We start from the raw sequence: 17,047 nt of genomic DNA, 5'->3' as shown, positions 1-17,047 counted from the left end.
TCCAAATAGGAAAAGGAGTACGTCAAGGCTGTATATTGTCACCCTGCTTATTTAACTTATATGCAGAGTACATCATGAGAAACGCTGGGCTGGAGAAGCACAAGCTGGAATCAAGATTGCCCGGAGAAATATCAATAACCTCAGATATGCGGATGACATCACCCTTATGGCAGAAAGTGAAGAACTAAAGAGCCTGTTGATGAAAGTGAAAGAGGAGAGTGAAAAAGTTGGCTTAAAGCTCAACATTCAGAAAACTAAGATCATGGCATCTGATCCCAATACTTCATGGCAAATAGATGGGGAAACAGTGGAAACAGTGGCTGACTTTCTTTTTCTGGGCTCCAAAATCACTGCAGATGGTGACTGCAGCCATGAAATTAAAAGACGCTTACTCCTTGGAAGGAAAGTTATGACCAACCTAGACAGCTTAGTAAAAAGCAGAGACATTAATTTGCCAACAAAGGTCTGTCTAGTCAAGGCTATGGTTTTTCCAGTGGTCATGTATGGATGTGAGAGTTGGACAAGAAAGAAAGCTGAGCGCTGAAGAATTGATGTTCTTGAACTGTGGTGTTGGAAAAGACTCTTGAGAGCCCCTTGGACTGCAAGGAGATCCAACCAGTCCATCCTAAAGGAGATCAGTCCTAGTGTTCATTGGTAGGACTGATGTTGAAGCTGAAACTCCAATACTTTGGCCACCTGATGCGAAGAGCTGACTCATTTGAAAAGACCCTGATGTTGGGAAAGATTGAGGGCAGGAGAAGGGGACACAGAGGATGAGATGGTTGGATGGCATCACCGACTCAACGGACATGGGTTTGGGTGGACTCCGGGAGTTGGTGATGGACAGGGAGGCCTGGCATGCTGCGGTTCATGGGGTTGCAAAGAGTCGGACATGACTGAGCGACTGAACTGATGACTGATTTCAAGTATCTTTTCATAAACTTATTGACTATTTGTATAACATCCTTGGAGAAATGTTTGCTCAGATCCTCTGCCCATTTTTAACTGGGTTATTTTCTTATTGAGTTGTCAGAGGTCTTTATATATTTTAGATACACGTCCTTCATTAAATACATGCTTTGCAAATATTTTTGCCTCTTTTTGATGGTGTCCGTCAAAGCACAAGTTTTTTATTAAATTTTTTGGTTACATTTTTAATTGATCATTACAGTAATCGACTATAGTTGCTCTTGTAGTCAATAACTTTGTTGAATTCTTATTCTCTCCTTTAATTGTTTTGGGGCACATTCTTTATTCAGGTGCATCTAACCTTCTATCTTTTAATCCACTTACATGACTATTTCTCATTGACAGATCCAGTTGGTTCTATTTCTAATCTGTTCATTCTTTTTCCCCAGTGTCCTGTTCTTTCAGAACTCTTTCCTATCAGTCGTTTTCAGCAAACATGACATGGTCTTTTTCAGATGGTTGTATGATCTCCAGTTGCTGGGATACCTTTCTCCTGCTTGTCACACCCACTTACTTTCCCTTATGGTGATCGGTTTCTTCAAATCTCTCCTCTGCCAACTAGGTCTCCCTTCCACCCCATCTCTGCAGTCTTGCAGTAATTCATGAAGTTACTGAAGTAAGTTTACTTACTGAAGTAATTCAGTAAGAATTCCTGAAGTAATTCATGTCCAATAGAACCAAAGTCTGAACGGTTCCTAAAATGTATAGAAATAAACTTGCACAAACTAAAAATGTCCATGAGGGAGCTTACAGTTAGGAAGGAGTTAAAAGCAAATACTTTAAGGAGATTGTTTCATAGGTTGTAGCTCAAGTCCCAGAAGACAAGCAAAGCAACAACTCATATTTCCATTGGCATTTCAGTCCCAACAGAACTGAAAACTGTCCTTTTTCACAGAGCTGACAGGACAACTTGATCCACTGTCCTGATATCAAATATAAAAGAGGGATAATTAAAAAGTTTACTTACCATTGGCAAAACTCTCTCCAACATAGTATTGTAATTCTTTTACGTTTGTTTTCGTCTGGTTTGTAGAAGGATCAACATATTCTTCAGTTGCTGTAACGTTCAGAAACTGACTTTGTCGAGGGCTACATGTCAGCTCACAAAACAGGTTCATTAGGTTATAAAAACAGGATGGACATCTAAAGAAAAAGCAAACTACTTTGAATGATCTCGCAGATAACAGAGCCAGCAAAAAGATGATTTAAAATACACAAACACTATTTAAAATTTATTGTAAATTGGCAAATGGATTACCATGAGGACATCTTAAACCCAGCAATTCCAAATCTAAAACCTCGTGTTAAAATAAAGACACTTCTTTAAAAACCATCCTAATTACTAACATTTGTGCTGCCCAGATGTAATTTCAAGAGACAAATGCTCTCTGAATTCTGCACTTTATAATTTGGTCATGTTTCCTGTAGCTTGAAGCCAAAAGGACTTAGGACTACCATGGTGACATTCTGATTGAGAATAAAAAAGGGGAAAAATGAGATTTACACATTAATGCTTTCATCTCATAAGCTACTGAACAGCTCTCTTTCAAGCCCCAGATAACCTTAGGCCGTCTCTAAACACAAGAGGATTCCCCATGATTAGAGAAGATAAAAAGAACAGCAGTGGTGTTCTCCAGCTACATGCATTTCAGAAGCACCCGGTTTTCATAAGAACCACAACCTGTCCACTGTTAAGCTTCTAATGTTGACCAGTTATGTGGCAGAGGACCTCTGTCTTTCCCTTTAGTTCCCTGTTACCTGTAAAAGCTATTGCTTCATCAGGCTTGCATTCTTGCAACACAACCAATCAAGACTGCTCCCCATTCTGCCCCCATCCAGATGACCACACATGACACAGAACGAGGACAGTCTGGCCTCAGCCTTCAAAGCTGCTGGTCTCGTGGGACTTTCCTGGCGATCTGGTGGTTAAGACTCCCCGCTTTCAATGTTAAGAGGCATGGGGTTCTATCCCTGGTCAGGAAACTAAACTGAGATCCTACACGCCGCACGACGTGGCCAAAAATAAAACAAAAGCCTCCCATCTAGTGAAGGAGCAGACACACACACTGACTTGCTTTCAGGAGTCCCACGCTTTACCGTGACAGGCAGGAATGACAATTACACCACCTGAACAGAAATCACTCCTGGGGTGCACTGCTTCCTACCACTTTCCATAAATTACAAACTTCTCTCCATGTTACTGCATTTAACTTCTACAGTCATCAGTTTGCACAGCTGCATAATATTCCATATTAGCATCTCATTGCTATTATAAATAAAGCTTTGCTACCTCTGACAACACGGAAAATACTTGGCTATCTTTTGATGTTTATGCCCATAATGCCTCACGTAGAGTAGATGCTAAATAAATGTATTTGGCCAAATGACAGCTTCAATCTGGCTCCAGCAACAGCCATGAGATTTCCTTCCATAAGATACGCTGGCCTGATTAGAGTCTCAACTCTAACGACCTAATTAGATCTATTACTACATTGTATGTTGTCCTGAGAGAACATACAGAGGGATGGCTTTCCGCTCTGCACTGCCAACTGAAAATCTGGGAAGAAACAAGGATGCCCACTGGAGCCCTGTCACCTGCAGTGAGACCTGCACAGAGAAGCATGTGTCCTTCCATCTACCTTCATCAGGGGGCTCACAACGTGCTGCTCTGAAGACCACCACCAGCTCACTCTTCTCACATTTGAAAACTGCTGGGTCAGCTTGGAGAACTTCTATTACGCGGCCCTTTTCACTGCCTCGGTCATAGAGAACACAATGGACAGCAAACTAACTTTGACAAAACCAGCCGACTCTGCCAGAACAGGCTTGTGAACAGTCACCAAAGGCAGGCTCCAATGAGGAAGAGAGAACCACTCACAAAACAGGGGAGGGAGGCAACGCAGAGGACTGTGTGGAGGAGGTTCTTGGGTCAGAGACCTGGGCAGGATCCCCGGAACCTGTCCTCTCCACAGTGCGAAGGGGCTCACGTCTGAAAGGACCCAGACCCCAGCGCAGGTCCCCTCTGGGGTGAAGACATCTCAGAAGCAAACCAAGTAGCAACTCTGAATGTAACGAGAGTGAGAACGAAGTCTGATCATTACTACTTTATCGGAAATTCTTTATCTCTGAGAAGTCCTAAGATAGCATTCTTAAAATGGAACAAGAATTAACTTTTAAACCCATTTTCTTTGCATGCCTGGCGGTCAACCCACCTGGACAGAAACTGCAGAGGCAGCTGCAGGTTGTCTTTCAGTGTGTGAAGCTGCTGGACATCACAGCAAAGACTGACATTGCCAAAGAAGAACCCCGGACAGAGTTCCTTTGGGGAGAGAAAACATGAACATCAGAGTAGCCAAGTCAAATAAACACAAACACTCCTCCAAAAAAAAGGAGACCACGTTATGCACATCATCCTTTTTTAGGTACACAAGGGTGAGAAACCTATTTGCAAAGTTCTTGCAGAATTCTTTTAAAAGGCAATCAAATTTCCTCTAGATAACCAGGGATTCACAAAACAAGAGGCAGTAGAGACATTTCAATTTTTTTTCTTATTGAGAAGCTCACTTTCTTTCCTTGACAATCACTTTACCTCTTTTTAGGTTACTTGGTTATGTTTAACCAGAACGCTATTTTCTGTGAGTCACTCCAGGGAAAGTCAGATGCCTTTAAAAATTTTGATGGAAGAAGCAAATAAGTCCAGAAGACCTGCTACCACGTCAGCTGGATTTTAGATAACTGCAGCCTCTAAAGCCAGTTTTTTAACCTGGATTTTTCCAGTTCTTTTCTAACATCCCTGTGTATCAGGGATGGTAAAAGAGACAAGAAACAGATTCCTGGCAGCTGTCAAAGGTCACAGGGTCTCGGTGGAAACTGGAGGAACCACTACCGTGAACAGAGGACAAGCGAGTCACAGCCGCTCAGCAGCCTCGTCCACTCGAGTCCCGAAATCTAGGAACAAAAGGGGTGAACTCTGAGTGTATTTTGAAGAAGCTGCAAAGAGCAACATGGGAAGTACCAAGACCAAGTCCCCCAGTAGTAACCTGCTACTGGGAAACTCTATGAGCAAGGCATGGTCAACCCCAGAAAAATGACGCCTGCAGAGTTAGTATGTTATCTTCTCAGAGACTCGTCTGGGATGAGAGGCCTGTTCATTCCATCTCTACCCGGACCCCGCGGGAATATTTATGGTGTAATTGCAGAGGATCTCTGATTAGTGTTTTGTGTTCCCAACGCCCAAGACAACTCACTCACCTGCACTAGGTCATAGCCATCCTCTGGCAGTGGCTTTGGTGGCCCAGAGTATCTGCAGTTGTATCTCTTATCTCCAGATGCGATTCCACACTCTCCATACCAAATGCAGGACTGTGAAAATACCTTCAAAAGTCAACAGAAAATGGTTCATGAGGGCCTCAGGGATAACACAAATTTCAACAGCAAAAAACGTCCACTCAAGCCTCATTCACAGAAGCTTCCAACAGTACCTGCAAAGCGAAGTAAAAGCCAGAGGCACCAGTTAGTTGAACATTTCGAAAAACATTAATTAAAACAGACCCAAAGCTCAATGCTGGAGAAGACTCTTGAGAGTCCCTTGGACAGAAAGGTGATCAAACCAGTCAATCCTAAAGGAAATCAACCCTGGATATTCATTGGAAGGACTGGTACTGAAGATGAAACTCCAATACTTTGGCCACCTGATATGAAGAGCTGACTCACTGGAAAAGACTCTGATGCTGGGAAAGACCGCGGGCAGGAGGAGAAGAGGGAGGCAGAGGATGAGATGGTTGGATGGCATCACCAACTCAATGGACATGAGTTTGAACAAACTCCAGGAGACAGTGAAGGACAGGGAAGCCGGGCATGCTGCAGTCCATGGGGGCGCAAAAGAGTTGGACACAACTTAGCGAGTGAACGACAACCAAGGCCGAAACGGACTTGTGAAGTCAGTCAGCAAAGGAAGTAATAGAAATTACTTACATGATTTCTACTTCCTGCTAGATTATTTATTAAGAGGAAGTGACAGTTCCATACAAGAATCACTATCAATCAGTGTAGAAGAAAGCAAGATAGTATGTGAGTCTATGATTACTAAGGCTCTATTTTTACACATCAGAATAAGGAACTGAGTCAGGTGTAAATAATGAAAGAACAGTTCCATATCTGCTAAGGTTAATTAATATCAGCACACCATGAGTAATGTGAAAAAAAAAAACAAATGAAGAGGAGCAAGAATGAATATCTTGTCCTCGAGTTTAAGTAAAAAGCAAGAAATGTGCCTACTTTAAGGAAAAGCACCTCAGAATCTTGAAAAAGTGTAAAACCTCTTGCATAAAGATTTCTCAAGGGCCATTTCTATTCCCCATGTGAGAGTCACACGGCATCAGAAAACTCAGCAGGGTGCACAAGTGTGACTCATCTCATTAGCAAGGCCACCAAGCTCCGCCAAGCTGGCCAGGGTCACGGCTGGTGTGACTGTGCAGTCAGCTGTCCTGCAGGGAGACAGCGGCTGTTGAGAAGTAACCATGGCTTCTGAGGTGCCTGGTGGAAAAGCCAGTTTTGAAACATGGGCACAGATGCAAGAGAGTGAACTGTCTCCAGGGACAAGGGCACGTGACCCACACCCTGCAAGGAGCTGAGCTGTGCTGGTCACTGATGAAAAGACACAAACCTCACAATAGGCCCTGAAAGCACGGGAGGAAAAGCAGGCAGGAGACGGAGGGGGTGCTGGGGGGGAAATCTAAGGGCCCACATGACTTGTCTCTGAATTCATTCTTCTGATATTTTAAACCAGCAATTATGACTTACCCCAGCTTGATTCATTAAGCCATAGGTTTAAGCCACTTGGGAGGGAAATTATACAAATGATGAAGCGACAAGCCACATCCCAAACCTCTGGCAAGAACCTACAAAATTCCACCATTCCTATACAAAAAAGAATCATAATTTTGTCTGTAAACCCAGTGGTTCTAGGGAAAGTACTGCTCTTTCTGATTCTGGGTTTCCCACTAATAGGTCATTATCCATCTACTGAAGTATAGAAAGGCAAGTAAGCCAAGGAAGGTGACAATTACTGATGTTGATCTGTAACTTACGTACTAGGGACCCACCCCTTGGATTCCTCACCCCACCCCACCCTTCTCGCACAGAATTCTCAACAGACTAACATGGCAAGCAGGTGCTGGCCAAGGAGTACTCTGGCTCATTACTGGCAGGAGTGACAGGAATCCAGTCAAAGAAACCCCACAGCTCTAGCATGACTAACAGACAGGCATCTGGAGTCTAAGTTCCCTTTTCTCAGCACTCAACGCTCTACAGGACAATAAAATGACCCAGTGCTGTCTGGGTCCTATTTACAAGATCGTCCTTCATAATCTACACCATCTGTTTCAAACCGAAGGTGTTTCTACCCACCAGGCAGAAGAGATGGGGGTGGAGGACGAGCTTGAGGAGCGGGAGGTCAGGAATCCTGGGCTCTGATCCTTAATAAATGCTGAGCCCAGATGCACCCGGAGCGGGTCACCCAGCTGTGTCGAGTAGGAGTCTCCCACCTCCTTCCTACTCACTCCTGACCACCCCCAACCCCGGTTACGTCACAGTTCAGGTGGGAAGACTGAATGCAGGAATAAACGAGAAAGCACTTAGAAAGCCAGAAAGCACCACCCATCAAACGTGAGGAATTTTTCTTCAGGTCTTCCAAGAAGTGTATGGGACTTCACCAAAGAGGTTCAAAGACTTGAACAAAATAAACAACCTGAAGCTTCTTCTGAGCCAGGAAAAAACTGGGCTTGAGTCATTGCTCTTAGGTTTGCCTTCCCAAGTCATCTGCTTGAAGAAGCATGAACCAGCGGGGCCCAAAGGTGCTCACAGGCCACCTGCTGGGTGTCAGGCACTGCTTTAACTGCTCTCACCTTATGAATCCAACACATCCTTACAGCATGAGTGAGAGGGCAGTGTTTTTTGGTTTTTTTTTTTTTTTCTTCTTTTTTTTTGGCTGCACCACGCCAGGTGGGATTAGCTCCTCACCAGGACAGAACCCCTGCCCCCTGCAGTGGAAGCCTGGAGTCTTAATCATTGGACCACCACTGAAGTCCCGGGAGGTGCTATTATTATGCCCAATTTACAGATGAACAAACAGAGGCAGAGAGTTTGAATCCAAGAGCAGCAGAGCCAGGATTCAAACCAGAACATTCTAGTTCCAGAAACAGACTCTCAACAAGATACAATTAACCCTTTAATGAGGTCCTTGCTCTGGCATTAGCCTCCCCCAACCCTGTGTGCAGGCACACAACCCTCTGAGCTCTCTCACACGGCTGCACCAGTAGGGGAGGCCTCATGCCCACCTCCAGGCTCTCTCTCCACCTCCCCTGGGCTCAACTACAGCTGAAACCCAAGCACCTCCTTCTGCCCCAGGCCTGGCTGCTGCCATGGTCCCGAGCCTCTCTGGGGACCTCCACCACCTGGCCCCCCTCTCGTCCACATGTTCAACCTCATCTCCATGTTGGTCCCTTCACCTGCTCCTCCCATAAAGGTGGCCCCATTTCCTTCCCCGCTCAAACCGCCCCCAACTCCTCTCCAGCTGCACTTCCAACCACAACAGCTGAGATGCTCACAAGGAAACCGATCCTTCCTCCATCACCAGGCCCTCTTCAGCAGGGTTTAAAGTCCCGGGTCCTCTCCCACCAGCCTCCGGGAAGCCTCCCTGGTGCAGTCTCCCTTACCCTTGCCCTCCCTGAACCCTCCCCTGGGAGCCCACAGGCCTCCTCTGTCCACCTCATTCCCCCTGGTCTGTTCCCATGGGGGCCACCTCCACCACCCCCACCCCACGGCACCCAGCAGCCAGCCACTGGCTAAGAGTGCCCCCGTCAGCTCAACCCCACAACAGGTCTGTGAGTCTGGTACTAAAATAACACCACTTCACAGAAGAGGAAACGGAGGGTGACACAGGTAAAATGACTCCTCTGAGGCCACATCTGAGAAATGGGAGAGGCAGGCTGGCTGGTTTGGAAGCTGGAGCTCTTCCTCCTTATGCTGCACCGGGGTCACTCCTCCGTGGACCACTGACTGGGCCGTGCTCGTCTCTGCAGCCCGTCCAGAACCTAGCCACAGTCCCAATGACCGGAATTTCCGGTCTCCAAATGGCCACAGCACTACATCGGCCAAGACTTTATTAAAAAAGACAAGGGCTGCACCTTGAGATCCTTGGAAGATCTTGGAATGTGAGGGCAGCAGGAGCCGACACCCAGACCAAGGGCTCGGGCTCGGGCCACACACCTGTCTTCCTGGGGAACCAGGTGATTTCCAAACGCAAGGCAACTGGGTGAGAGCTGCCTTTACTGATACAAGAACATCTGATGCTGCTTCATACCCATACTCCCCTGGGGAAGGGCAGACCCTGCCGATACCGAAAGTCACCAAGGTTTGAGGTCTGCCAGGACTCCAAGGGGGGGCTTCCCTGGTGGCTCAGACAGTAAAGAATCCACCTGCAGTGCAGGAGATCCGGGTTCGATCCCTGGGTCAGGAAGATCACCTGGAGAAAGGAATGGCAACCCACTCCAGTACTCTTGCCTGGAGAATCCCGTGGACAGGGGAGCCTAGTGGGTTACAGCCCAGGAGGTCGCAAAGAGTTGGATACAACTAAGCGACTACACACACACACACCCCCCCCACACACACACCCCCCCTCCAAGAGCACCAGACCACGTGTGAGTCCGGCGTTGGAGATGGTTGGTGGTGGCTGCATGACACGTGATATACCTAATGTCCCTGAACTGTACTTTAAAACCGTGAACTTTATGTGTATTTTGACACAAAACAAGAGCTCAGATGTCCTTCACCACCTAAGAGAAAAGTCCAGTGGCAAGGACTGCAGAGAGCATGTTCTTGATTATACTGAGATTGAACAGAATAGAGTGACCATCAGTTGAAACACCACAGGTCTGAATGTCGCTAACACACCCAGCACCTCTAATAATAAGTGTTGCAAAAGTTCCACTGAGGGGGGCAGAGGGGGTGGGGTGGGGGTGGGGACAAGCCCAAAGAAGGATAATTCTTCCCAGTTCATCTCATGGGCACCAACCAGTCTCTTATAGGGTGACTCATGACCACAAGAACTATCTTATTTAAGCACTTAAACATTTGACCGATTCCTAAGAAGTCAAAAATAAATGATCGTAGATTTTAATTACAGAATACCCACCGATCACAAATATTCAGACATCACAAGTATACGTGAGATAGCATGGGGTGCCCCCCTCAGCTTTCCACCCCCATCCCATTCCTCAGATTTAACAAATGTTGATTTATTAGATCCTGGCCTTCTGGGCTTTCAATCTCCCCCAATAGGTAAACCTATGTAGATGCACCTATGCAAACACAAGTGAATTAACTTTTAAATACATAGTCACAAACAAATCTCGATTACCCTCCGTGACTGGCTCTACTTGAACTAACTGTGCTTATCCAGGTCCCCAAGGACAGACGCTAGCCCTTGTCTGCTGTCCTTTGTTTTCTCCACAGATGTCAGTCTCCCCTTAGCCCCCACACCTTGGGACGGCCTCCCTTTTTACAAGCCTCACCCAAGGCGCACTGCCAACACTGAATTTAACTCTGACTCCTTTCACCTGGGCTGGGTGAGCCGTCCTGGGGAGAGGCAGGTGGTGCTATTATTATGTCCAACTTACAGATGAGCAAACCTCAGATGTGGCCTCAGAGGTGCTCATGGGCATCCCTCCTCACTGCTTGAGCCAGCAGCGTCCTGTACCCAGAGCTCTGTATGCTCCCGTTTCATAAGCTCCCCTGTGGATCCACCAGGACGAGGTGGATAAACTTTTCCTGTTTTCTTTTTAATTTAATATTTATTTATTTGGGCTTCCCTGGTGGCTCAGACTGAAGAATCTGCCTGCAATGTGGGGGACCTGCGTTCAATCCCTGGGTCGAGAAGATCACCTGGAGAAGGGAATGGCAACCCACTCCAGTATTCTTGCCTGGAAAATCCCATGGACAGAGGAGCCTGGTGGGCTACAGTCTATGGGGTCACAAAGAGTCGGACACGACTGAGCAACTAACACACACACACACGTATTTATTTGGCCGAGTTGGGTCTTAGTTGCAGCACATGGGATGTTCAGTCTTTGTTGCAGCATTAGGAATCTTTAGTTGCACTACTTGGAATTTCCTTCCCTGACCAGGGATGGAACCCTGGCCCCCTGCATTGGGCCACCCAGGGAAATTCCTAAACTTTTCCTTAGAGGGCCAGATACTGTATTAAATATGGTAGGCTTGTAAGCCCTAAGATGTCTGTGGTACATACTCAATCTTGTCTGCTGTAACTCAAAAGTAACCACAGACATCAGGTAAAAGATGGGCATGGGTGTGTCCCGAGAAAACCATCCACAACTAACTTGCAGGCTCCTGCTCTAGGATGAAGCAGAATTCATATATTTATGAGAATCGAGAAGTTATGTATGTGGGCAAAGGTTGCAAGAGTATTTTCTTGCTGGTGTCTTGACTCCCCTGTTAAGACCGTAGAACCCTAAAGGGCAGAGCTTGGGGGCTATACTTCCTCTGAAATCTTAATATCTCATCCAGTGCTCCCTGATTCAGAAACCATCCAAATGTGCACGATGAGTTAAGGAGCTTGACTGGATTATGTAAGAAGTGACTGGCTTTAACCCAGAATTTAGTACAAGGCTAGGATGTCTCTGCTTTTAAAGGTTAGGCCATACGGCTATTTCACAACATGCTCTAAAGTTTAATTCTTGGATATGTGACTGCGTAGGGAAGCATCTTTCAATAATAATAGGAATAGCTCAGGGCAGTTTAAAAAAAAAAAATGCCCCTTCTGCTAAATGTCCGCAAATCTGGCAGACTCTAATCGGGAGATCCATGAAAGCACATCTTATCACATAGAGAAGCTCTGATCATCAGCAACAGAATCCTATACTTCAGGCTATTAACTAACTCATGTTCAGTTGCTCACTGAACATCAACCAGGTGCTGGGCACAAAGCTGAGTGAGTTCTCCTTCCTCACTTTGGTTCTTTATCAGACACCCCATGGAGTAGCGTCCCCGAATTTTACAGGTAAGAAAACTAGAGCTCAGAGGAGATTCTCCAAGGTCACCTAGCTGGTAAGTGACAAAACCAGTAACGAGAACCAAGGTTTTCAACGCTAAGGTAAGCATACGCCCTCCCATTCCCCCCAACCCATGCCGACCCCACAGCTGCTGCACTGTTTGAACTCCAGCTTGGCTTGTACACTGATGTATCCTTAGATTGTGACAACATGCCAGGGATGGGTTGGCCCGTCCACTACCATGCCCCTCCTGCTACACAGGACTGTTCACTTGGACGACTAGTGACTACCCTTTACGTACAACTCCAGGGAGCCGTCAAGTCCTGACTCACTTCCTCAGGATCCAGGACTGTCCCCAGCCTCATGCCTGTAACCTGGCCAGCCCACGCAGGTGGAGCGCAGGGCCCGGTCCCTTCACCTCTGCAGATGTCCTGGATGAGGAAAGCTCCAGGCAGAACCTGGAGACACGCCCAGCTTCAGCTCTGGAGAGGGCTGGAACACCAGGGCTGGTCTGGCTAGTCAGGATAACCCAGGACAAGGGTGGAGGGGGTGGCTCAGAGAATGCTGTCCAGAGACTAAGCTGTGTATCCTTTGGAGTCAGGTAGGCAGATCACATAAATATGACTGGACACTTGGGGTGGAGGCTGGACTAGTCTGACTTTTACTGACACAACTCTCTGGAATTCTGTTTTATAGCCAATCTGAGATAAACGTATCCACATAACAAAAGATAATTTGTGTGAGCACCAGGAACACCTTCAGATGGGTATTTAAGATACATTTTTAGAGTTAGATGGGTTCAGTCAGTCTTCACTTTAAAGATAAGCCCTGGGCTTGCAGTTTAACTGTCTTGCTCAAGGTTATACTACTAGTTTAGTCTTAGACAAGCTCCAGCACCTACCAGTTTGAAAAATAATTCAAAAGCCACAAGGTCCAATAAAACCATGAAAGTGGATGGGGTGTATACTGTCCCCAGGTTTTTTTTTTTCCCCTAAGGAATGTTCACACAAGGTGATTACTGAACCAAGGGTTGGGCCAGCAGGCTAAATCCACTCCTGATCTATCACTGGCTTTTGGAGAAGCCACACTGGAGCCAGGAACAGGCTGTGAATGTTATTGGCCAAGTGGAACATCTGCTGAACTTTAAATATGAATCATCTGGTAGGCAGAGTTGTTAACCCATTTTACAGAGGAGGCAGCTGCCTTGCCCAAGACCACTCCTGGTAAGAGGAAGCGTCAAGATCTGCACCAGGTCTTTTAATGTCAAGTCTTGTGCCAGCCTGTAAATGCTTCCCCGGTGGATGAGGTGGTAAATAAACCACCCGCCATGCAGGAAACCGAGATTCGATCCCTGGGTCAGGGAGATCCCCTGGAGAAGGAAATGGCAACCCACTCCAGTATTCTTGCCTGGGAAATCCCACGGACAGAGGAGCCGGGCAGGCTACAGTTTATGGGGTCGCAAAGACACAATTTAGTGACTAAACAACAACAAAACACCAAAAGCTGCTGCAGCCATTTAAATAAAGGCTTAGAACTTGAGAGGGAAGGCATTCTAGTTGGGAATAACAATGTTATAGACGATGAAGCTTTTGAACTGGACCCTGGAAGATGGGCAGGGTTTTGACAGCACTTTGTCTGTTTAGCTGGAGAGCTAACACCCTTCACAGAGCTGTGGGTGAGAAGAGCAGACGAAGCACCCAAGATCAGGTTAGAGATGGCCCACTCTAGGCTTCCGGACAGGTAACGTGTCATCCACTAACACCCTGACAAGAGTCCCTTTTAGGAGTGGAAGGAGGGGAAGGGTTACCCAGGAAAGAGAGTTCTTTGTTCTGGGAAATATGACAAACACTGAAGGAATACAAAGACCTATTCAGCTAGTTGTCTTCTTTCTAACCACTTGCTAATCATAATAATAATTTTAAAAAACTCATTTCCCTTGATAACTTATGTTAGTAAAATAATTGATCACAACATCAATCAAGGAATGGGGGAGACTGGGAAAGATTACCTACATTCGCTCCAATTTCAGAGGCTTATTCTTCAATGCTCTCAGGCTGAAAGATGAACCCATTCCCGATCTCCTTAGGAAAAACAGTTTTAATGGCTTAATTCCTACCTAGGCCTCAATATGGTCCAAGTTCCTCAAGAGAAAAAAAAAAAAACTTTAATAAATTACAGTCAGGAGAGAGACCATAATGAAGCCTAGGTAGGAATTAAGCCATTAAAACTGTTTTTCCAAAGGAGATTAGGAATGGGTGCATCTTTCAGCCTGAGGGAGCCATCTTAAATACAACTACATAAGTGTTTCCAATTCATATTCACAAACCTTCTCAAGGCTTCCAGGCGTTTTGCAAGAAACTTGTGACCAACCTCTGACCTACCCCAGAAGTCCTAGGAGGAGAGGCACTGACGGATTTCAGAGATAAGTTAAAGCTACTTAACCAGAAGCCTGCCTATTAGATCCTGACCTAAAACCGAAAGGAAACCGAACAGCTGTATTTTCAAAGCAAATAACTGCTACCATTTTTTGAGTTTTTACTAGTGTGATGAGGTCCCTCCATACACCATGTTACTTAAGAATCCGCCAGTTCAGGTTCGATGCATGTTACAGGGTGCTCGGGGCTGGTGCACCGGGATGACCCGGAGGGATGGGATGGGGAGGGAGGTGGGAGGGGGGTTTCGGAAGGGGAACACATGTACACCCATGGTGGATTCATGTCAATGTATGGCAAAACAAATACAATACTGTAAAGTTAAAAAATAGATAAATAAACTAATTTAAAAAAAAAATCCCAGTAATCCTATGAGGTGTTGTTTATCTTCAGTAAAAGTTCGGGTTGGAAGAGGAATGAGCCCAAAGCCACAGAGCTAGCAGGTGGTCTACCGGTTGACCCCATTCCAAACCACCTCCCGAAAACCTGCTTTTCTCTGCCTCTCCTCCCCACCAGGCACCAGACATGTGCTCTTCTAGAAGCCCACACCCCTGGCCACCCCCCTCCACTCCACCACAGGCACACACAGGAGGCCCTTCCCAGGTCAGCCTCACCCAGCCTCTGCTGAGAACGATATAGTTCAAAGAGAGGTTTTTCTAATGCAGGGAATCCCTTCATCAGCCTTCCCCTGTGACTCACTACAACCTCATCATAGACATGCCTATGAGTGGGCACCAGAGCTCGGGATTCCCACTGGATCTGGTTTAATCAGCACTAGATCCTTAGAGCGGAGAAGATGATGGCAACCCACTCTAGTACTTAGCAGCAAAAGCAGCAGCAGATGATCCTTAGACATCCCTCCCCCGATACCCAACCACACAGTTTTCAAGGAGAAAACTATAGATACACAAATAGCAGTGAGGTGCTCACGCCCAAGGCTGCCAAACCAAGGGAAAGCCGACCCAAGGAGTCAGGACTGGGAGTTCCAGGCCCATCCTCTCCACGGCTAGGATTGTGACAAGGCGAAATTCAATTAACCCCCGCACCTGCGGGCCTCCGTTCCCACGGAAGTCAAGGGAGCGGCGGATAAGAAGTAACTTGCAGTCTCTGGAAGACCAAGCTGCCTTATGTGAAGCAGTCAGGTCAGTTCCGATCTGGTGCCGGACTAACCTATATTTACCTCCCCGTTCTCCTTCATCTTTAGGGGAGAAGTCGGATCTCCTAAACAAATTTACAAAAAATTCTTGTACAAATGGCAGAATGAAGGGGGTAGGGAGGCAGGTTAAAATGATAAGAATCCTATCCCTTTCTACGCATTTTCTTCCTCCCTTCTTGATCCCACATCCTAAACCCAGAAATTAGATGACCACGGGTGGAATGAGCTCAAAACAGGTCAAACAGGCAGCCCCCAGCTGCCACCGTCCTCCAGACCACTGGGAAGAGTACGTGGCCGGGGAAAGGCACTGGAGTCGCGGCACAGACCGCCGCTCTCCCCGACGCGCGGCCCCACCACGTCCCCCACAGCTCGCCCGGGTCGCCGGCGGCCGCTCACCTGCGCCGGGCAGAACAGCAGCAGGAAGAGGCCGAGGGCTGGGCCGTGCACGCTCATGCTGCCGCGGCGACGGGCTGCGGACGTCGCAGAGACTCGGCTCGCAGGCTCGGCTCCGCGCCCCGTGCTGCCTCCGGCTCCCGAGCCCGTGGAGGGAGGAAACCAGACGCCGGCTGCGGCGGGATGCGTGCGCAGGGCAGGAAGGACAAAGGCGTCGTCGGCTCCTCCCACTTCTGGGTGGAGCCTTCCGAGCCCAGGACCAGTCCTGGGGCGGGGCCGGAGTGGGCGGGGGCGGGGAGAGGGCGGGGAGGGGGCGGGGCTAGTGGGGCCCGAACCGCTTATTGCCACAGCCCGTTCCCAGTCCCCGCTCTGCACTAATTCCGCCCTGAGGCGCCTTGGGCCTCGGCGTGGGGCCAGGGACTAAGAGACCCGGGTAGAGCTGAACATTTGGAATCCGGCCTGGGAAGGATATTTCTGGGGTTGTCGCAACAGTGTGTGGTTTTGATGCTTTAACTCCTTTCTCCCCTTTTCGTCATTCCTCGATTGGAAATGGGAGGGCGAGAAGGTTTTAGCAAATCGGGGTGCGTGGGGACAGTTTTCCCAATTAAGATCCCACTTCTCAGTGGACCCAGTTAGCATCCCAAGCAAGTTCTCCTTCCAAACCCATTCACCCAAAAGGAATCGGTGCCTGCGCACTTCTAGCAAAGCTGGGGGCGGCGCGACGCGGTGGCCTGACAGTGTTGTGATCCGAGAGCTGGACGGGCGGAGCGTGGCAGTGGGCGATGCCTCAGAGCAACCCAATCTCTGTTTTCTGTCCGCTCAGCCCACTTTTGAAAAAAGTTCTAGAACCACACCATCTGCTGGCGGAGCAGAACGTGGGAGGGAACCCGCCCGCGGGAGAAGATTCACCCCGCAACCACCCCCGGGAAGTTTGACGCAGAGGTGGGACCAGAGTCCGTTAAGTTCTAGGTGAAGTGAAGTAACACAGAGATAAAGAAGCATCTTCGTTTTCGAACCTTATACTTTTT

General features: G+C 47.5%; 1 protein-coding gene across 1 annotated transcript in view; it reads right to left on the bottom strand.

The window, feature by feature from the left end:
• NPC1 (NPC intracellular cholesterol transporter 1) overlaps positions 1-16,269 on the bottom strand; it is a 45,022-nt gene extending 28,753 nt beyond the window's left edge. The window contains exons 1-4 of the mRNA XM_081563268.1: positions 16,023-16,269; positions 5,221-5,343; positions 4,182-4,288; positions 1,937-2,112 (exon numbers count right to left, since the gene is read on the bottom strand). Coding sequence (XP_081419394.1) covers positions 1,937-2,112; positions 4,182-4,288; positions 5,221-5,343; positions 16,023-16,079 — 463 coding nt within the window. The 5' untranslated portion in view covers positions 16,080-16,269. The remainder of the gene's footprint in view (positions 1-1,936; positions 2,113-4,181; positions 4,289-5,220; positions 5,344-16,022) is intronic.
• Positions 16,270-17,047: the final 778 nt, after the last annotated feature.

This window comes from Giraffa tippelskirchi, chromosome 14 (assembly GCF_054371585.1).
Source record: "Giraffa tippelskirchi isolate mGirTip1 chromosome 14, T2T-mGirTip1v1.2.pri, whole genome shotgun sequence".
Lineage (NCBI taxonomy): Eukaryota > Metazoa > Chordata > Mammalia > Artiodactyla > Giraffidae > Giraffa > Giraffa tippelskirchi.
The sequence above is the reverse complement of the archived record's forward strand: the minus strand, read 5'-3'. Positions and strand labels throughout refer to the sequence as shown.